The sequence below is a fragment of the Sturnira hondurensis genome, unplaced genomic scaffold (genome assembly GCF_014824575.4).
Source record: "Sturnira hondurensis isolate 20B ecotype Veracruz unplaced genomic scaffold, ASM1482457v3 Scaffold0002840, whole genome shotgun sequence".
Classification (NCBI taxonomy): Eukaryota; Metazoa; Chordata; class Mammalia; order Chiroptera; family Phyllostomidae; genus Sturnira; species Sturnira hondurensis.
This window is the reverse complement of record NW_028075471.1, coordinates 2,607,330-2,630,390: the sequence shown is the minus strand read 5'-3', so window position 1 is coordinate 2,630,390 and position 23,061 is coordinate 2,607,330. Positions and strand designations below refer to the sequence as shown.

The 23,061-nt window shown below is 40.0% G+C and overlaps 1 protein-coding gene across 1 annotated transcript in view; it reads left to right on the top strand.

The window, feature by feature from the left end:
• The window catches only part of ERC2 (ELKS/RAB6-interacting/CAST family member 2), a 669,672-nt gene that overhangs the window by 280,272 nt on the left and 366,339 nt on the right, over window positions 1–23,061 (top strand). Inside the window, exon 10 of the mRNA XM_037041287.1 lies at window positions 8,648–8,808. Within this exon, the coding sequence (XP_036897182.1) occupies window positions 8,648–8,808 (161 nt within the window). The remainder of the gene's footprint in view (window positions 1–8,647; window positions 8,809–23,061) is intronic.

The window sequence follows — 23,061 nt, the reverse complement described above, 5'->3', positions numbered from 1 at the left end:
GTTATTACATTTTTTCCAATTTTTTTATTTAATTATTTCTCAAGTACAGTTTCTAAAAGAAGCAAATGTTGTGTCAAATTGCCACAGATGGGTTGCTTTCCTGCTGGACTTCTCACAAGCATTTATTGACTCGTGATCATTGTGATTCTCTAAGCAGTAGTTTCCTGGTGAACCAGACCACACCCCTCCCCCCCCTCCCTCAAAGCCTGGGACACTAGCCCCTGTTTCTTACCCTCATCTACAGCAGCTTCTCCCACTGCCTGCTTTAGGGAGGCTGGCCAGGAGACCTAGGGCAGGATTGGCTCATGTTTTACTCCTGCTAGTCACTCAGTACTTCAATAATTTTTTTTTTAAATCACAGTGTGATTAAATAGTTGTTTGATTTAAGCTTGCCTGGCAAAGCAGAGAGCTTCTGAGGACACGTCTGTCACTAGTGTCTGGCAGAGTGCCTGGCACATAGGAAACACCCACTGAGGTGGAGTGAAGGCAGAAAGGAGCACACATCTCCCAGGTAGGGGAGATGGTGTGGAAAGCATAGCAGAACCGAAAGCTACTTGTTTCTACTGCAATTCAAGGCCTGGAACATTTTTGTTTTGCCAACTTGAAATTTGCAGGATTCTGGGTCCTCTTGGTGGTTGCTGGGGAGGCAGTGGTCGTAGGTCCTCCATCCATTCAGGAGCTGAGTAACTGAACCCTCTTGTCTTCAAAGAAAAGAGTACGTACTTGAGGCAAACAGAGAACAAGAATTTGAAGGATGTTTGGTGAGGATGGCAAGTGGACCACTGAATTATAGGGTAGGGGAGTATCGAGTCCAGGCTTATACTTCATTCATCATTGCACTAAGTGGGCCAAAGGACGGTTTTTGCATTCCCCTTACCACCATCCCACAGCTATTTACTGAGTGTGGACACTGCCATTGTGTCAGGTGCTGATGGGGTTTCCAAGGAGGACAGAGACATGGCCCTTGCCTGTCTAGGGATTACAATCCAGTTGTAGCAGCTTAGCCCACACATGAAATAGTTGTGCAGAAATGGCAAGAGGTGTTTGATTAGGCGGCAGAAAGACAGGTGCAGACAGTAGGAACTGAAGGCACTTGGGTTGTGTGAAGGTAGCCTGGCTAGAGGCCTATACTAGGGACAGTGCTAACTGTTATGTGCTGGACACTTCCAGGAGGTCCTACAGAGAAGGATGGAGGTTTTATGTATATTATCTCCATTTATGGGTTTGCCAGTCCTGTGCTATAGCCTGTAGTTCCTCCCTGGTTTTTAGAGGGGAGAACCTGCAGGCTCTGAGAGAGGTCACTAACATTTAGGGTTCCCAGACTTGGCTGCATTTTGTAATCACATTGGAATAATCTGTTACCTTTAGTAAAATACTGATCCCTGACTTCCACTGTCAAGCATTTTGATTTAGTTGGTAGGGCTGTGACCACATCATCAGGATTTTAAAAGGCTTTCTGATAATTGTAGTGTGCAACAAAGTTTAGGAAGCGCTGGGTTAATATTGGCTTAAGGTCCCAGAGATTCTCTTGGTGGAGACAGAGTTTGACCCAGGTCTGCCTACTCTCAGAGCTTGAACTTTTGATTATTGCAGGCTGTGAAGAGGCCAGGGCTCTGTGACATGGTCTTGACAGATGGGTGATTTCAGTAACTGGAAGGGTCAGTGTAGGGCAGTCCAGGGGTGTGTCTGCATGTGTTTGTGTTTGTCTGCATGTGCTACCCTGGTTTAGGGTAGCACAAAATCTTGAATTCGGTAATAAGCAAACACAAAAGGGGTTGAACACTTATCAGGCACTGTATTAAAAGAGCTGACACCAGGTGCTAGGCACCAAGTACTAGGCATTGTTCTCAGGGTATCACACATGTTAGCCCATTGAATCTTTATAAAAAACGAATCTTTATAAAAATCTTTATAAAAATCTTTATAAAAAGTCTTTATAAAGAACTTCTACTAAGTTCTTTTTTTTTACCCCACTTCACAAGTGAGTTGGTGGAGGCTCAGAAAGTTTTTATAACTCGCTCAGATTGACCCAGCTAGTGAGTAGTGGAAGAGCTCCTGACTTTGTTCATAACTGCTGTGCTGTGCTGTCTCTTCTGTTAAAAAGGTATTAAGTGTTTTCATGTTTGCCAGTCCTTACACTCAGAGCTTAACCTTTATTGCATCTGCCTTATTTAATACTGGTATTTAATAGTACTTTGTATGAGGAGTAGTGTTTTTATAGATGAGGAAACAGACATTTTCCCAAAGTTCTATACAGTTAATAAACGTTAAAGCAGCGTCTTTATCTGGCTTCAGTATCAGGATAATGTTGGCTTTGTAGACTGAGTTTGGAAGATTTCTCTCCTTTTCAATTTTTTAGAATAGTTTCAGAGGAATAGGTGTCAATTCTTCATGAATGTTTGGTAGAATTCACCTGCGAAGTTGTCTGGTCCTGAATTTTGTATTTTGGGAGTTTTTTGATTACCGATTCAATTTGGTTATTAATAATTGGTTCAGATTTTTCATTTTTTTCCTAATTAAGTCTTAGAGGATTATATCTTTATAGAAATTTATCTATTTCTTCTAGGTTTTCCAGGTTGTTGGTGTATAATTTTTCATAGTATTCTCTTATAATTCTTCACATTTTTGTGGTATCAGTTGTCATCCTTTCTCTTCATTTTTGATTTGACTTACTTGGACACTCTTTTTTCTTGATGAATCTGGCTAAAGTTTTATCAATTTTATTTATTTTATGAAGAACTAGCTATTAGTTTCATTAATATTTTATGCATTTTTAGTCTCTGTTTTATTTATTTCTGCTCTAATCTTTATTGTTCATTTTCTTTCACTCATGTTGGGCTTTATTTGTTTTTTCTTTTCTTATTCCTTTAAGTGTAAAGTTAGACTGCTTATTTGAGATTTTTGTCTATTTCTTGAGATAGGCCTGTATTGCTATGAATTAGAACTGCTTTTGCTGTATCCTATAGATTTTGTATCATTACATTTCCATTTGTCACAAGAAAATTTTTTTCTTGCTTGCTTGATTTCTTTATTAATCATTGATTGTTTGGTAGCACGTTGTTTAGCCTCTCCATGTTTATGATTTTTAGTTTTTTTCCTTGTACCTACTTTCTAGTTTCATACCACAGTAATTGGTTTAGTTTGTGTCCTATTATGGTCTGTCCTGAAGAATATGCACTTGAAAAGAAATGCCTATTCTGCTGTTTGGGGGTGGAATGTTCTGCAAATATCTATTAAGACCTTTTGCTCGAATGTGTCATTCATCTAAGAACACCATTTTCTTGTTGAATTTTGTCTGGGAGATCTATCCATTGATGTAAGCAGAGGATTGAAGTAGTATTATTGTAATACTTCAATCTTTCCCTCATGTCTGTGAATATATTTTTTTATATTTAGGTGCTCCTACATTGGATGCATAGATTTTGACAAATATTGTATCCTCTTTTTAGATCAGTCCCCTTTTTTATTATGTAATACCCATGTTTGTCTCTGTCTGTTCTTCTCGTCTTTGTTTTAATATCTGTTTAGTCTGATATATTTTAGAGCTAATCCAGATTTCTTTTTATTTCAATCTTATGAAGTATCTTTTTCAAATCTTTACCTTCAATCTGAAGTGAACCTCTTGTATGCAGCACATGCGTGGGGCTTGTTTTTTGTGTTTAAATCTATTCAGCCACCGTGTGCCTATTGATTGGAGCATTTGGTCTATTTACACTTAAAAATGTTTGTTAGTAGGTAAGTAGTTCTTGCAATTTTATTAATTGTTTTGTAGTTCTTTTCTGTTCCTTTCTTTTTCTCTTGCTCCCTTCTTTTGTACATTGATGACTTTCTTTAATAATTTGCGTTCCTTTCCTTTTATTTTTTGTATATCTATTATAGGTTTTTGGTTTGTGGTTACCATGAGATTCATATATAACAAGCTATGTTTATGGCAGTCTATTTTAAGTTGATGGTTACTTAAGATCAAACGCACTCTAAAAGTACTACATCTTTTACTCACCCCCTGCCACGTTTACATTTTTTGAATTATATTTTACACTGTATACTTGCATGTGTATCCTTTAATTTATTATTGTAGTTACATATAATCTTACTACTTTTGTCTTTTAACACTAATAGTAGCTTTATGATTGGTCCATCTACCACTTTTACTAAATGTTTGCCTTTATCAGTGAGATTTTTTAAATGTTCTTATTTTTAGTTTCAGCCTTTTCTTTTCCACTTAAAGAGTCTCCTTAACATTTCTCATAGTGCCAATTCAGTGGTGATGAACTTCTTTAGCTTTTGCTTATCTGGGAAACTATTTTTTTTTCAATTCTGAAAGGTAGACTTTCTGGGAAGAAGATTTTGGTTTTATTTTTTTCCTTTCATTATTCAATATTTAAATAAATTGTGCCATCCCTTTAGTTCTGAAAAGTTTTTTGCTGAAAAATTAGCTGAGGGTCTTATGGGTTTTCCTTTGCTGCTTTTAAACTTTTTTTTTTTATCTTTAACTTTTGGTATTTTCACTATGATGTGTCTTGGTGTGGGTCTCTTTGGGTTCATCACATACGGGACTCCGTGCTTCCTGGACTTGGATGTTCATTTTCTTTCATCGGGTTAGGAAAGTTTTCAAACACTATTTCTTTAAATAAGTTCTCTGTCCTTTTCTCTCTTCTCTGTTGGGGACCATTATTATGCAACTGTTGGTGTGCTTGATGTTGTCTCAGAGTTTCCTTAAAGTATCCTCATTTCTTTTTCTTTCTTTCTTTTTGTTATTCTCATCACGTGGCTTTCACTCTTTCCGGTTGTTGATTTGGCCTTCTTGTATCATGTCATCTTCTGTCGACTCCCTCTATTATATTTTTCATTTTAGTTGTATTCTGCAGCTCTGATTTGTTTTTTTTTTATGTTTTCTGTCTCTTTTTTTACATTCTCACTATGTTCATCTACTCTTCTTTTGAGTTAGCTAAGCATCTTTATAACAGTGTTTTCATTATCTGGTAGATTGTTTGCCTCTGTTTAATTTAGTTATTTTTCTGGGATTTTTGTACTGTTCTTTCATTAGGAACATGTTTCTGTATCTCCTCATTTTGTTTTTTTCTCTGTGTTTTTATCTACCTCTCTTGGTCTTGAAGGTGTGGACTTGTGTAGGAGCTTCCCCTTTATAGAATGAGTGTGCCAGTTGTCTTTGGCAGGCTGGCTGATCTGTAGCTGGTGTGGGCATGGGCCATATGAAGCCCCAGGGAAAGCTGCGCCAGGTCCTGAAACTGTAGCTGGGACAGCTGTGAGCCACAAGGTGTCCCAGGGGTAAGCCTCACCTTAGGCTGCTTTGGCAGGTGAGATGAAAGCTGTAGTTGAAGAAGACTATGGAGAGTCCTGAGAGTAAGTGGCATGGGCCAGGAGATATAGCTACAGCAGGTGTAAGCCACATGTGGTCCCAGGGCAAGTGACAGAGCTGGTGTGGGCCTGAGACCTGGGGCCTAGAGCCCAGGGTGCTCTAGGATGGCCTTGGCCAGCTGGCTAGAGCTCCTTGATTGACCTCCTGCCTGTGCCCTCAGGATGGTGGGGAACACAGCAAATGCTGCTCTCTAGAGACTCCAACCCCAGAGAGAGCTCCCCCTCATTCAGACTGGCAGATGCTCTAGTGTTAGACAATTGACTTTCTTCCCATTTAGACTAGGTACCTTTTAAGTGACTGCTTTTGCGTTGTGTCCCAGGGCTGGTGTGTCTACACAATGTTCCTCAGTGTTCCACCCCAACTCAAATGGACTTGTTGAGTGTAGGATTCCTATAATACCATAATAATACCACGTCGCGATCTCTCCTACTGGTTTCTGGGTGGTTTCTCTGTCAGTTCTTGTGCAGAAACTGTTCGGTCAGCCATCAGTTCTTCTTCAGGTACAATTTCTGTTTGTAGGTGTAGATTCAATGTATTTGGAGGAGAAGGTGAGTTTAGAGTCTTCCTATGCCACTATTTGGAGCCCTCCTGATCTCTTTTTACACTGCTATTTGAATGAATCAAAAGTAGAAAAAAGGGAAGAAGAATCAGGGCTTCTAGTCATATTCATGATGTTCATGATATTCTATGAATTTATATCAGAAACTAACAAGTTTGATTGTATCTTACATTCTGTATATTTTTATTTTATTTTTCAATTATTGTTGTTCAATTATAGTTGTCTTCATTTTCTCCCCTCCTCCCCCCCACCCCAGCCAAACCCACCTCCCTCCCTTGCTTCCACCCTACCCCTTGGTTTTATTCATGTGTCATTTATAGGAGTTCCTGAAAACCCTTCTCCCCACTGTCCCCTACCTACTCCCCTCTGGCTATTGTTAGATTGTTCTTAATTTCAATGACTCTGGTTATATTTTGTTTGCTTTTTTCTGTTGTTGATTATATTCTAATTAAAGGTGAGATAATATGGTATTTGTCTCTCACCTCCTGGCTTGTTTCACTTAGCATAATGCTCTCCAGTTCCATCCGTGTTGTTGCAAAGGGTATAAGCTTTCTCTCTGCTGTGTAGTATTCCATTGTGTAAATTTACCATAGTTTTTTGATCCATTCATTTACTGATGGTCACTTAGGTTGCTTCCAGCACTTGGCTATTGTAAGTTGTGCTGCTATGAACATTGGGGTGCATAGATTTTTTTGGATTGGTGTTTCAGGGCATTTAGGATATAGTCCCACCAGTGAAATTGCTGGGTCAAAAAGCAATTTCATTTTTAGTTTTCTGAGGAAATTCCATACTGTTTTTCACAGTGGCTACACCAGTCTGAATTCTTACCCACAGTGCACTAGGGTTCCCTTTTCTCTGCATCCTCTCCAACACTTGTTTGTTTATGATGGCCATTCTGACTGGTGTGAGGTGGTATCTCATTGTGGTTTTAATCTGCATCTCTCTGATGGCTAGTGATGCTGAGCATCTTTTCATATGTCTCTGGGCCCTCCGTATGTCCTTTTTGGAGAAGTGTCTTTTCAAGTCAATTCAAAGTGGATAAAAGACTGAAATATAAGTCATAGCGCCATAAAAGTCCTAGAGGAAAACATTGGCAGGGAAATCTCAGACATTCCACTCAGCAACATCTTCACAGCTATGTCCCCTAAAGGAAGGGACATAAAGGAAAAAAATAAACAAGTGGGACCTCATCAAAATAAAAAGTTTCGGCACGGCTAAGGAAAACAGCATTAAAATGAAAAGAGAGCCAACTATATGGGAAAACATATTTGCCAATGATACCTCAGACAAGGGTTTGGTCTCCAAGATATATAAAGAACTTTTACAACTCCACTCCAGGAAGACAAAAAATCCAATTAAAAATGGGCAAAAGACCTTCTGTATATTTTTAAAGTTAAAGAACAATGCTATTTGTTCTCCAATTAAACAGGTGTGGTTCTGTGCCTTTAATAGATTAGTCTTTATATTCCTTGCTCTTAAAACTGTTTTTGGTTTTGGCTTGGAGTTACACTACATGGATCATCAGGTTTCCTTTTTTTATCAGGGCAAAAGGGAAGGTTTTATGAATCTTAAAAGCCTGTAATTTACCTTGGATGTGAACTATGAGGCTTATCCTGAATAAATCCCATGAAAAGCTACAGAAATGGTGTAGAGAGTCTTTATGAATTGGAACTTAACGTGTCACTGACACATTCTGAAGTGTGTTCCTTTGCCTGTAGTGATGGATGATCCCATTCTGCCAAGTTTAGCTGAAAAGGGTAGCTTAGAAACCCAAACATCAACTCTGGAATCTAGAAACTTCCTGGAACTTCCCTAGTTTTAAATCAGCAGGGTGGATGCAGCTGCATCTGTGCAGGGGGTGGTATGCCACCAGCTTGCTCCACAGAAGTCTCTGGAACAGGACTGTAAACACCAGCCCTCTTTGTTGCACATTGGTTTTTAAAAGCCCCTGGTGGTTTAGGGAGGATAAGGCCTTGCCTTGGGGCTTCTTGGTCCAATTTTTGGGGACCTGGCTGAAAACTCTGGATATTTGATAGTCTGGCTTATTTCTATGGTGTATTAGCACCCTATAAAAGTTACATGTCATTTATTTCAAGTTTAGAACCCTCTCAGACTTCAGGGGCAAACCAAACTTGAACCTTTTGTGGCTGGAATTTTGTTTACCTTTGGCCAAATCCTGCTTCCGGACTGTGAGGCTGGGAGGTGAGGTGAACGGGGACTCCTGAGACCCCTTGGACATCAAATCACTTTTGCCAAACAAGGTTTTGATAGGTTAAAACATGAATAAATCTGAAACACGTAGATTAACTTCCTTTCAGTATACTCTGGGGCCTACACACAAATGCACATTGTCCTGGGCCAAGCGCATTTTGAATGTTGCCTTCCACCAACTGTGAGGCAATGTCTTAGATTTTTGCCACAATTGAAACTGGGTCAAGTCACTCACCCTCCACTTCTAATAAATATATCAAATAGTTTCTCTGAAGGTTATTTGACAATGCAATGGAATAAGGATCTTGGAGAAGCTTGGACATTTCTTGTGTTTGAGACATTTATTTTTTAACCAGGGACCAAATAAAAAATGGACTTCACGATACCCAGTTCAAGGATGGCTCTTATTTCTTTGTATTTCAGAACACAGGCTAGTGAGCAATGCCTCGCACTTGAACTGAGGAGAAATAACACAGCATGTTCCATGTGCCTTTCAGATAGAGGAACTGATGAATGCATTGGACAAGACCAGGCAGGAATTGGATGCCACCAAGGCACGTCTCGCCTCCACGCAGCAATCCCTGGCTGAAAAGGAGGCTCATTTGGCCAACCTCCGAATAGAAAGGAGAAAACAGCTAGAGGAGATCCTGGAGATGAAGTGAGTACCCGTTTTTGTTTTTGAGTTTCTCTTTTCTAATATCTTTTTGGGGATGGGGAAGCAAAGGCTAGAGAAGGCGAAGGAAGAACTTAGAGGAAGAATCATTTAGCTAACACTTGACTAGTCATTTCTGGGACTACACGTTACCAGTTTTAAATTGTAGCTTCCATTTTCCAATCTGCACATTTTTCACATCTGTTATTCAAAAAGTAGATTAGAGCATCAGATTTTGTGTGTCTGTGTTTTGTGGATGGTGCTGGCATTCTTAGGTCTGTCACAAAGATCTGAACTCAGGGGCCTCATTAAGCACAATGGTAATTTGAGCACTGTTCACAGCTGAGTGGAAACTTTTCCAAGGAGGTCTTTCCTAATTGTGACTCTAACTTTGCTAATTATATTCTTTTCACTTGTGTACAATGCCTGGTTTGTGTTGGCTTTCATGGAGTCTCAAGGTTGGCACCTTTGTTTAGAAAGCAAGACTCTGACTTGCTGAGCATCATGATGTAAACAGGCTTAGAAATCCTGGGTACCTCACCCTTTCCTGGGGAAGGTTAGGTAGTGGGAGAGACTGGAACCAATTACTTTTCTTTGATTTAATCAATAAAGTATGGCCACATGATGGTCAGTGGGCATTCTTATGGGCCTATGTATGACACAGCCATGTCCATGTAGGTCTTATTTTGCTCTCACAATGAAATAGTATCATTATGAAAGAACATAACAAAGAAAATTACTCAAAGATTTTAGAAATAATTGCTGTCAATCTGTTTCTGAAGAAGTAGATAAGAAGCAACATCTCTCTCTATAAGATGTAAAATGAAATAATCACTAAGATACAATTTCAATCCAACTTCCTTCCAAAATAAGGGGAAACATACATAATTGTGGCATGTTAAGCCTACAACATAGATTCTGAAATTGGTGACTAGGTATAGAAGAATGACCTTGTCTTGACCCTACAAGTCTTACACATGGTTAACATTAAACCCACAGACTTAGATCATGGAAAATATGGAATGAAATAGTTTGAAAGATTTAATAATGAGAATAAAATTTTTATTCCGTGTCAACTACCTCAGTTTCTCTAAGACTAAAGAGTAAGTATTTTTCACATATAAACTCAAATTAATTTTTTCCTAATAAAAGATGATATAATAAAATCAGATATTTTTATCCTCAGTTTAGAGGTCAAGGAACTTATATTCAGAAAGATTTCAAGTAATTTGCTTAAGGCCATCTGGCCAGGATTACAAAAACCAAAATCTGTCTTAAGCTCCCTTTCTACTACCTCATTTTCTCAAGAAGCTCATGTGAATGCTACCAAGTCTGGAACTTTTGTTCTTTGAGTCAATGTGGCAATCATATTGCCTAGAACAGTGTCCGACATATGGTAGGTGCTCGGTAATTGTTTGTTGAATAAGTGAGTAGGTTGAATGTGCAGACTGGGTTTTATGTAGATAAAAAGCAAAATATTTCAAGCATGTTTGACATTATCACCTTAATTAATAATCTATTCATAGTACCAGCATATTGAACTCATCAGCCTTTGTCCTTTTCCACTCACCTACTCCACGCCTGCCTCTTTGTGTGTTGTTACATGTCATGTTCAGCATAGTTTCTCTCATTGTTCTCCAATGTCGTCGTTCTCCAATTTAGTTTCCAACTAAACTATTTATTTCCTGGAGTGATTTATTATGCCATTTTAAGGAAACTTTCATTTCTTCCTTTTTATAAAAAGAGCATATTCTTTTCATGTTATAAGAGAACAAGTAATGGTGAAGCATGCTGGTTTGGGAGTCATCAGACCCGGGTTGAAATCCTGCTACTTCTACTTGGGGGCTGGCTGACTTGAGGGAAATGCCTTTATGGCTGCCTACCCTCCAGTTACCTCCTGTGATGACTTCCCTGGGGCCGTTCTGAGGAGAGCTTGGCATGTGCAAAATAGTGTATGTGTATGAATGGCACTTATCAGCCAATGAAACTATGTCATTTGTTTAGTGTACTTTGTAAAGAGTATCATTTGTCTAAAATTTGAATTTATTTTCTAAAACAAATAAACCTTTTCTGAGTGTATGTTTTCCCACTTAATTTCATGATTTTATATAGCACCTAAGACTTTTGATGAATTGTCACATTATTGTTGAAGTGCTTAATCTGCTACCAGTACAAAATAAATACAAAATTCCTCTGTTAATTCCTTTGGTAATAGTAACAAAGCCCCACTTCATTAAGCCCAATATGGACCCCATTTATTATTTAATTGGCCCAGAAGCTCCACTTATGGGCTTTTCCCAGGGACTATGGGGACAGAGATATAGAGCAATTGTATTGACTGAGAACACTAAATAGATTCATCAACCTCTTGTGCTGTTCAAATCATGCAACTGGTTTGATTGATCTTGATTTTTAGATGAACATATTGGATCTTGATGTTTAGATCAACATACTTGACGTTAACCCAGTCCACATGAGTATGTGGGAATAAGCAGATGGGTATATCATTGTCAGCACTTACTATCACTCTGTGCCAAGCACTGTTGATTTTCTTTCCTGTGGCAGGCAACATGCAAGCAACTTTCAGCCAAGTCTAACCAGTTTCTAGTCCCTTGTGGGAAGGGGGAGCTGTGTGGTGTTTGAGGGAAGAGGCTGGGCCATAATGCAAGAGCTCGGAGTTGTGACCTCACCGTTCACCCATAAAAGATCACTGTCTGGTTGCCTCTGTTTTCTCTTCAGTAATATGGAGGTGATAATACTTGTCTGGCCTACTCTGTAGAATTGTTCTAGGGGATTTTTTTTTAAAAAGTAATAAACTGAAATTAATATAAACCAGCATATGTGAAAGTACTTTGAAATGTACAAGGTGCTGTTGAAATGAAAGGTGGTGCCTGTTAAATTCAATGCAAAATCAAATGGTTCAGAGTTTTAGATCTCTAAAAGTTCTAAAAAGAACTTGGGCCTGAAAAGCACCTGGGTCCAACATCCCAATCTGCACCAGCCACACTCCTATCCACATCATTACTAACAAAGAATTCACCAGGTCCTGGTGGACACCATTCACATTGGAAGTCCTGGTTCATAAGGTGATGTTCATATTCCATGACTCTTGCAGGTAGCTCATTCATCCCTGTATGAAACTAAAATGGCTTTCCATGTAATCTTACCACTTGTCTTGGTTATTGTTCCAGAGCTACAAAGAATTTACCTGAACCCCATCCAAAGGACAGAAAGCCTATTAGATGTTTGAGTAATAGTGTTTATTTTAGGGAAAAAAAAGAGAACACAAAGAAGCAAAATAAAGGTAGACACTGATGGCATTTGGTGTATACCTTTACAACTTCTCTTTACTTTTTAAACAAAATTAAATTGTTTTTATATTGTGTAAATCCTGTTTCTTCTGTTTACCGAAGGGGGAATACTCTCCATGTCCTAAACATAGAATTGTATTATTTGTAATTACTCAATATATTGTCATATAGATTCACTCCTTTACTGGACATTTATCTTTGTGCCAATGTTTTACTAATATAAAAATGTTTTGATAAGCATCCTGCTATTTAATTTTGTTAACTATTTTTAAATAATTATAGATTGATATGGAGTTACAAGAAACAGTACAGAGAGGCCTCTTGTATGTTTCACTCATTTCTGTCAGTGGTCACCTTTTGCATAGTTATAGCACAGTATCATACCAGGAAATTGATATTGATACAGTTCATCAATTTAAGTCATATTTATCCAGTTTCACACACACTCATTTTTGTGTGAGTGTGTGTGTGTGTGTACTTAGCAGTATTGATTTCAACACATGCATAGATTTGTTTAACCACCATCATAGTCAAGATACAACACTGTTCCATCATTACAAAGACCCCTCATGCTACCTTTTGATGGCTACACCCACACCCAGCTGTTTCATTTTTAACTGGAGTTTTATGTTAAGTCATTTGGGGACATGTGCCATAGTAGTGTACATTTTCCTCTGCCACTCTTCTTTGAAGGAGAAGGGTACTATCCTTTTAGTTTAAAATTTAGACTGAATTAAAGCAAGAAAATATTATTTCATTCCTCTAATATAACAATTTCTCACCCTGAACAGTGTGGCTCAATTGTTTGGACATCATCCTGCAATGAGAAAGGTCACCAGTTTGGTTCCTGGTCAGGGTGTGCACGAGAGACAACCAATTGACCTTTCTCTCCCTCTTTCTTCCTCCCTTCCCCTTTCTTCCTCCCTTCCCCTCTCTCTAAAAAATTTTTTAATAAACAAAAAAGATTTCTTATGAGTTAGTTTTATTTACAGTGGAATTTCTTTTTAATATTAATATCTAGAACTTGTTATGTTGTAGGCATCGAATAAATGTTTGAGGAATAAAAGGACAAATTAAGTTAAAAAATTCGTAAGTATTCATTGAGCTCCTACCATGTTGCAGGTACTAATCTAGGTGAACAAACAGAAAATTTCCTGACTTTATCCAGTTTGCATTTTCATACCATGAGAGAAGGAAATGAATGGACAAATAAACAAGAAAAGAAATTAGTAGATAGATGAATAAAGTAGCTTCTTGTGTAACCAAAGAACTTTGGGATCCTACTTAGAAAGCTCTTTCCAAAGGTAAGGATTCTCATGGTTATTTGGGGTAGGAAGAGTCTTAGAAAATGCAATGTACCCTCCTATGGTCTAAGAACACTTTTAGGAACTGAAGACAGAGGACAGCCTTGACTGTATTTCATGTAGGATTCCTCCCCTAACACCTCTTTTTCAGTTTGAGCTTCACTGGTTTGTGTTCTAACTGTCAGTCATTATTCCCACTGGAAGGAACTAACATTTTCCAACCATGTGTTTTCATAGAAGAACATTATATTTGTTTTCCCTTGTGTATAAGATTATTCTTCTTAAAATATCTAAAAGTATCTAAAACCTCATGTAAAAACATTTCATAGTGGTTCATTTTTGTTACATTTGCTCCTATTTGAAAGAGATTTTATTAAAATAATATTAAAAACGTCATTCTTTATGTTTGGTTTTATTAATGCTGGTTAACAAGCTTACATTCCAGTAACCAATGCTCAATTATTTAATTTCTGGCAGGTGAATTTGATATCTGTGGCTAAAAGGAACTGAAGGACATGAGATATAGTACTTAAAATCTGTGTGCATTTGCTCAGACAATTTGAACTTACATAGTAATTTAATAGGCAGACAGGCAGGCTAACTGATATGTTCCATTTAGCATTAAATACTGAATGAATAAGAGTTTTTAGAGATGGTTAATAGTTACATAATTCCAAGTATATATTTTAGATTTTTTTTGTGATTGCTTATGTTTATGTTATGTAAAGATTTTAAGGGGATCTTTACATTTTTAATTCATCTGATGATGGTGTAAAATCTTAATTTACTGGGTATTATTGCATACTAGACATCTTCTCCAGATAGCCTCAAAAGCCTTTGTATACATTGAGCTATTTTAAGAAGTTTATAGTGAGGTAAGGCAGCAGCTTATTCCAAAGCATTATCCTGTTAGCCTCTTTGATCTAGGATCCTTTTTAAGAGACCCACTCCTTAGGTAAGTACCCTTCAAAGGAGAGGCAGGGTGCAGAAAAATGATATAATTAATTTATTCTTTACTTCATGCCAACATGAGAGAAGACAAATCACATTTCTTCAAGGAGGAATTCTAAGTGCCTGGCAATTTAGACAGGATAAATGGAGCCTGGGAGAGGAATTTTGAAGGCAACCATTACTTAAAATTGATACACTCAGTTGCTAAAGGGATCCACCAACTTACAGAGATGTTATGGGGACTGAATGAACTTAGACATTTATGATAAAATTATTTTAGGTAGTAAAACTATATATATGTGTGCATGTGTGTGTTACATGTTAATATATGTTAGGTATACCCAGTACAGTTAGTATGCACTGATTCTGTCTTAAATTCTAATCAGCCTATGCTTTCAACAATTTTTTTGGCTATGATGCAATTTTTTCTCTAACCAATAGTTTTTTAGAAAAACTTTCACATGCCCAATTAAAAATATTAAATGTTGCAGCATTGTGTCCTAGCATATTCCATTCTGCCTGTTACTATGTACCACCTGCTCAGTTCCAAAAATAAACTGAGTCAGCTAGAACCCCGCTGAAGCTGGCTGCTGCTTTCTGAGTTACCTGCGGTGATTGAGGACAGGTGGCAGAGAGAGAGGGAGTACCTGTCACGATGAACTGCTTATTCAACATCAGTTGTGGTTTAAGCTGCAGTCAGTCATATGAATACAGTTGCTACCACTCATGATTTTTGTTTCTTTCTTGTAACCCTGAAGTTGGCAGCTTAGAGCTTTTAGTGAGAGAAAAAAAGCTTACAGTACACAATGCTTACAGTGGGTGAGTAAAACTTTACTACATAAAACCCCCAACTTTAGAATAGTGGAATAGTCTGACTAGCTTCAAATGCAAAGAACAGAAAAACCTACATTCCAGAAGCTTATACACGTAGCTATTTAGTCATCAGGAACCCACACTCCTCTCTTGAGGCTTTGCTTTGGCTTCAGTTGTCCTATCTGCATTCCAGCCTGCAGAAAGGAGAAAGGAACCTCTCTGTCTTTTAAGGTGCATATACCATCCATTGACATCTGAATCATTTAACAGTTCATTTATTAAATAGTTGTTGAGCATCCACTACATGAAAGGACAGTTCTATGCCTTTAAGCACTGATCTAAGCACTAAGTGAACAGAAAGGATAAAATCCCTTTATTCCTGTAGCTTACATTCTAAGTAGGTACAAAACCAGGGCAGGGGAAGAGACTCACTGGCCACCATTTAAGTTACAAAGTTACACTTAGGTACAATTCAAGCAGGGAGATGCAACATTTAGCTGGGTGGCTCTATGTCCAGGTGACATTCAGTGAACCCAGCACCAAGGAAGGGCAGGAGAAAATGGGTATTGGAGAAGTTAGCAGTCTTTGCTGAAATAAAGTATGAAAAAATATTTCACTGAGTTTTTAAAGGCAACTTTGCTGGAAACAGCCTCAGTGCCCATCAGTAAATGAGTGAATCAAAAACTTATGATACATTTACACAATGGAATTCTATGCAGCAGAAAGAAAGAAGGAGCTCCTACCCTTCATGACAGCATGGAGGGAACTAGAAACTATTATGCTAAGTGGAATAAGCCAGGCAGTGAAAGACAAATACCATATGATCTCACCTATAATTCAAACCTAATCAACAACAACAAAAAAAAGAGCAAAAAGAACTAGAGGCTTGAAAATAAAGAACAAACAGACAGTGACTAGAGGGGATGGGGGGAGCGGAATAACAGGGGAAAGAAGGAGAACATGCACAAAGGATGCACAGACAAAAGCAATGGTGTGGGGATTATCTTTTGGAGAAGGGGTTGGGTGGGGTAGGGGAGAGCAGTGAGGAGGGGGGATGAGGACAAATGTTAACTGAATAGCGATAAAAAATATTTAAAAAAGAATTCCAAAACCAACACTTTGAAATTAAAAAAAAGAAGCAACTCTGCAAACTACACTTTTAGAGACAGTAATTCTAAGAGTCATTTACTCATATGCATGTATATTGAGTAGATTGAGTTCATTTCTGGGTACCAGGGTTGGTAAACTATGGGCAAGTCACGTGGTGAGTAAATAGGTTGAGGGATAACTGAAAATCTCACCATGCTTGGGATAGTTGATGGGTGATGGGCATTTGCTCTAGAGAGGGCAAAAAGGCAGATGCTTCCATCAACTATTAGAAAGCTGACATGTAAGAAAAGAAGTGGATTGATTTATGCTACCTCAGAAGATTGTGCGAGAGCTGGGGTCTAAAATTTAAGAGGGGAAGACCTTCCTTCAGTGCTCTGTGGAACTTTGTAATAGTAGGAGCTCTGTAAGCCTTTTGAGGTAGCTCTTGAAGTTTGTCAGCAAATCATGTGAAGGAGGAAAATTACTTGTTCTGGGTGCTATAGAGGGAATTCCCATGGCCAGGGAGGAGGCAGCAGGGTGATACTCACAGTTCCTTCCCATGTGGACTTCTGTTCATAATTCCACTAAATAAATGGACTGAAACATGGAAAATAGTTAGCTGATACTGGAATCTTTCTTTTTTTTATTCCACTGAGGAATGCTATTTGAAATCAGAAACTTTTTCCAAAAACAAAAATGACCTCTTGGTTTATTAGTACACTACCCTCTCTAATAGGACCACAAAATTTGTCTGTATTTTTGTATAATGCATTTGTTTTTAACAAAACGTTTTAGATGTAAAAAGTTTGTTTGTGTCAAGCAGAGATGTGTTTCACAAATCATGATAGGGAAAATCAGTTATTAAATTTCATGTAGGGTAGAATCAAGGGCCCTTCACTCTCCCTGCCTTAAGGAATGTATAATAAAAATGCCTTTGGAAAATTAAGCTAGCCCAGGCACACATACTCTTCAGTGCATGGTGACTTTGGGTGGTGGGATTAATATTACCAGTAAACATTTGCTGAATGCTTTTTACATGTTGGTCAGGGGTTAAGTACTTCACCTCAGAGGCTGCCCCCTCTGGGAGACAGAGAGTATTTTTATCCCCACTATGTAGATGCAGAAACTGAGGCACAGGCACCTGGGACTCAAATACAAGTCTGTTCGGCGTCATAGTCTGTAATCTTTGACACCGAGTACACAGTGTCAGAGTGAAGAAGGTGGGGTGCCATTGTACGAATTTTAAGTCTGCAAATGGAAGAACCAGTATTGATTAAATAATTGAAGGCAGTGGGCTGATAGGTGGTTTCTCCAACTTGCTTGGGGGTCAGGGGATCGGGGTAACAGGCTGAGGTGATGGTAGGGGGCGGGGCAGGAAGAGAGTTAGCTGGAGGAGACCTTTGAAGTCGGCTTCCTTATCTTAAAACAAAATAAGGGACACACTGTCTTCTCTCCAAAAACATGCACTGTATAGTTTTAATAGTGAAAAATGTCAGTCAAAAAGGCCCTCAGCCTGGCGGTTTTTAATGGAAATACAAACATTTTCTGAGCTAGAGCAGTGTAATCTTTCAGCTTAAATAATCATAATCAGTAGTTAAATAATCTAAATGCCTGTGAATCATAAAGCTTAAATAATTCCAAGCGCGATACTTCATGTTATCTCCACTCTGGCAGCAGCTCCATGGGGGTAGGGAAGGTTGACCTTTTAAAAAGAAAGAGAAATATATGGCCTTCCAACCTCCCATCACAGAGCAAGGCACAGGGGCAGTTGTGGTCCTTTCTTCCCATCCAAAAGCAACATCCTCTTGAGGAATTCTGTAAAGTACTCACTCTAACGCTGTGGGGGTGCTGTCAGGTTTAGCCCCAGGAGGCAAGGAATGGGGCAGCTACATCACACAGAGAAACCAAAGAGCAAACAGTATAGCCAGGGTCATACATCAAGTCCTGAAATAAGAATTCTCTGGTGCAATGAGCTGGGCTTTCGGGACCTGAGTTCACAGCCTGAATCTGGCTGGTACAGATGCGTGAGCCAAGGCCAGCCTGACTTGGCGTTTTTAATTGTGAACAGGGTTCTGGACTCAGATGACGTGTTAATAGTCTATGATCCTCTAAAGCAATGGTTCTAACCCCAGAGTGGTAGAGGGTTTTGCCCCCTAGGGACATTTGGCAAAGTCTGGGGACGTTTTTGATTGTTATACTAGAAGGGAGCTGTCACTGACATCTAGGGATAGAGGCCAGGGATGCTGGTAAACATCCTACAATGCACAGAACAGCTCTCCCTGCTACCCGCTGAATACCAACAAAGGATTATCCAGCTCCAAATACCAACAGTTCCAAGGTTGAAAAACCCATAACTAGCCTCCCTTTTTTAAGACTTGTGTTTATTTAACTAGGGAAGAAAGAAAAGCTTTGTCATAGCTCCTCTCCAATATAATTTGACATATTTTCTGAGAGAACTCACACAGAATGTGTTTTGCACATTCAGAATCATGATCCTATAGGGCATGCTGCCCTGGGAACATCCAATTTGTGTAGATGATTTTGCCTTCTTGACTCAGGCTTGATTTTTTGAGACTACAGACCAGCTGACCATGTATCTCCCCGGTAGAATTGGCACAGGTCTCAGATCTCAATACCCAAGAGACTGTACTCCCTATAAGATATCAATCCTGGCTAAGATTCAAAGGCCTGATCTATCAATGCCTACTGCTTAGCAGACCATGCAATCTTCTCCAGCTCCAGCATTCCATCATTCATTAACCTGTGGCTCTCTATGGTCCTTATTTTGCCCAACTGTCAGTGCAGGGAATGAAACTGAGATAGTCCTCCATTGGCTGGTCCTCTAGCCAGGCTTATACATTTTACTCTCTCTCTACCTTTGTCCCTTCCTTCCCTTTGTCCCTTCTTTCACCACATTCCTCTGAGCTCAGTCTTTACTTAGGGAACCACTTCTTGCAACAGTCAGCAGAGCAGAAAGGGTAGAAGAAAAATGAAGACATTGCAAAGGTGGGAGAATATAGGCCAGAGGAGGGGCATCGATGGGAAACAGACTGTTGCCAACGTCTTTTGTTTTCCATCCATGGAATTTGGGAACCAACTGAATGCAACTGCCTGTCAGAACTGTGAAGGGCAAGATTTGGGGCAAATCCATACTTGGTGGGGTGGGGGGTGGGGGTCCCTGTCTCCCTGTAGTATCTTTGCTTAGGTAAAATATAGTCCAGGTGTAATCAGGGGACACCTCAACCCTGAGACTGGAGAGGGTAAACATTAAGATTTGCGTCCTCATTGGAAGAGGACATCATAAAAGGCACCGAGTCAGTTAGACCTACAGGGGTATAGGGTTATGGGATTACAGGGTGAGACATAGCATAGAGGTGGGGAAGGCTCTGAATATTCTTGGTCCCTGGGATGAATTTAATAAAAATTTGTGGAAGGAGTGAATGAATGATGAAAATTATATTCTGTCTCTTGTTAGCTGTTTCTTTCTTCTCCCCCTACCTTACTCACTCCCATCTTCTCTTCTCTCCATTCTCATCTTTCTTCTGCTCTTCTTCCTGCCCTTTACTGCACCTTCCACTCTACTCTTCTTCTTTTTCTCTGACTTTCTTATGCATAGTCTGGTGGAGTGCAAAATATTTTCTGCATTTTTTCAACAAAATGGTTGTTTTGCTAGGTTCTAATTTTGCGTACTGTACAGGAGGCAGACCACGCACCTGGAAGGAGTGTGTGTGCATGCTCATGTATTTGGAGGCAGAGAAGGGACTGGCTCTGGCAATGTTGCCTGGAGAATGAGGTATTGAAGGGGAGACCACTGAGTTCCCCAGGAGCAAAGCAATTGAGAACTATAATCTGAAGCCAAGCCGCCAGTCGTATGCAGCCGAAGTCTTTTGTTTTCCAATCACGGAATTTGGGAACCAACGGGTTGTGAAAATTGAAATGTAGTGTTTGACTTGATCTTTGGGTTAAGCCAATATCCCTGGGATCTTAATTTGAACCTGCAGGAGGCTGTGGCCAACTCTGAGAATCTGTTATTCTCCCTACCTGATGTTTCACTTACTTGAAGAGATTTGCAGAGTGCACTGAGGCTGGTGCCAGCATGCAGTTAGGATAAAAGTGAAATTGCTGTCTCTCTGTTCGGTTTTGAAATTGGTGTTTGTGTGTTTGCTTCATGGGCCATGAGCTTGGAGCTTCTTTCTCCTCCTGGCTCTATCTCTAGAAGTTTTCTTGGAAAACTTTTCCTTTAATGCATTTTTAAGACTCTTGTCAGCTAAGGCTTTACTCCAAGGCAGGGTGGGATTGGGTAGGTGCAGTGGTTATTCTCTGCTCCCTCCTCCCCGCTGCCATTCTTTGGGAGGGGAGCCTGTGTCAGAAGCTGCCCTCCCTGCACTGCATTCCTGGGCTTCCCTTGCTGGCTGACTGCTGGTTGGGTGCAAGGCCAAACGGAGGCCCTGTAGAAGGTAGGAGGCTGGGAGGAGGAAAACGTTAGAGAATTTTCTCCCCATTCCCTTCTTGCTTTGGGGCAGTAGGAACTTCTCTCTGTCACCATAACTCTTCAGCAGGGCCCCACCATGGCTCCCACTGGCACTGAGACTCAGTCATGTCTCCTTCTGCAAATGCCCACTGTTGCCACTTTCTAGATGCCTCCACATGTCTTACTTGTTTCATTAACCCTGCCTACCTCTCCTCTGTAGTCTCTTTGTTGAAGTCTCCTCCTTGAGCCCTCTGTGCTGGAGTCTGTTTCCTGCCGGACCCAGACCAGAACAGTGGGGTAGGCCACGTGCCATGGTTACATGTGTGACATTTAATAAGATTATTTGAGAAAGTGTTATTAGAAAGTGTTTACATTTCCCATGTTAAGTAATTTTGGAAAAATAAGCAGATTGCTTGATGCTAGAATCAAAACACTAAAACAAAACTGCCATTCTGTGGTTTTCTAAAAACAGTTGGCTTCCAAATGACCCTTCAACATGAATGACTGTTGCACCCCTGGTCCCAGAAAGCCATGCAGCTGATGTTCCTAGAGTCAGTCTCAGCCTTAGGATTAGGATTAGTGAAGACAGCCCCCTGCTTCCATCACATATGAGGAAAAAACATCCCTCCCTGTCTTCAGGCTTGGGGAAATAGGTTTGGCTGAGCAAGGAAGAAGTTCCTGAGATGGCAAGAAAGAGCACTTTCAGGGCCTCTGGCAAGAGTACAAACCAGCTGCCTCCAGGCTGTGCAGCAGCCTTTCAGTTAAGCTCAGAGCATTTGGGGTTTTCATTTAACGCTGGAGGCATGGCAGCGCTGAGTAGCAGCTTCTCTAACACAGCACTCTAGACTGTAGGAGCTAAACCTCCTTCTTGTTGATTCAATCACATGTTCAGTCACTGACTCATTCACTCATAAAACAAATCACTCTGGGCAGTCATAGCCATTTATTGAGAGAATGAGTGAACAATCTGGTGTCTAATCAAAGGATCAGAAATCTGAATGTAGAATTACGGCTGGGATAAACATGTTCAAAAGGAAAGGCTTGAGGAGCAATGGGAGAATATCCTGAAGGGAGTAGAAGGTCTGCCTGGGGACGTGGCTATGACCCATGTTGTACCGGGTGAGTGAAAGTTCATTTCGTGAAGAGGTGGAGCCTGTGAGTGGGGTTAGGTAGGGCACTGTATTTCAAGAGGAGGGGACTGCCGGTACGAAGGCCCCATGCCAGAAGGGAATGATGCCTTCCATTAGCTCACAGGAGGCCTGTGTAGCTGGAGTACAGAGACTAAAGGGATTTATTGAGGTTGAAGGGATGGCCAGACCACCCAGGACATAGGGGGTCACGGTCAAATTGTTGATATTTATCATAAGAAGAACAGGAACCCACTAAAAGGGGGGATATGATGGGATTATGATTTTAAAATAATAAATAGCAATTACAGTGTACATATCATGTGTGAAAAATTTTTACAGTGCTTTGTAAACATTGACCTACTGGATTTTTCATAATCCTCGAAGTATTATCATTCCCATTTTACATTTGAGAAAACAGGTAAAAAGAAGTTAGCAAAGGTGATATTCGAACATTTCTGGAATGTACATATTCTGCCACATGCTTGATCACGGCATCGTACTGCCTGTCAGACTTCTGTGCCAGAGAGAATAGATCTGGATGTGCACATCCTAGTTTGAAAGCTGCTGCAGTCTCCCAGGTAGAGCTTGTCTCGGGGTTTTTGCAGAAGAGATGGAAAGAAGTGGAACATTTTAAGAGGCCTGTAGAAAGCTGAATTTATAGGACTGGGGTTAGATTGGCCATGGAAGTGGTGGAGATCCATCCTCCTTCCTGCCAGCTCCGCATTTTGCTCTCCTGAGTGCTTTCATTCCTCCATGCCTGGCGCTATGAGGAAATTGTTGTGGCCATATTGCTCTAGTCTGGGGGTTCTCAGCAACTCTACTAACACTGGGATGAATAATTCTTTGTTGGGGGGACTCTTTTGTATTTAGTAGCACTCCTGGCCTTTACCTACTAGATGCCAGTAGCAATCCCCTCCTTCAGTTGTAATCATCGAAAATGTCTCCAGGTATTGCCAGAAGTCCCCTGAAAGGAGAGCATCCCTGGTTGTAAAGGGCTGGTCTAGACCTAGCCTGTGTAAGTTTATAACTTCTCACCTTGAACCTGCAGCCCATCTCCTTCCTGGAATGTGGTAGATCTTGAGCCCCTTTGCTGTGCCACTAATAGGGTCTTAACATTGGCTCACACCTATCATGCAGGCCTTCTTTTGCCTGGAGGCAGGTGGCCCCAGACCAGGTTCATTCAGAAAGCT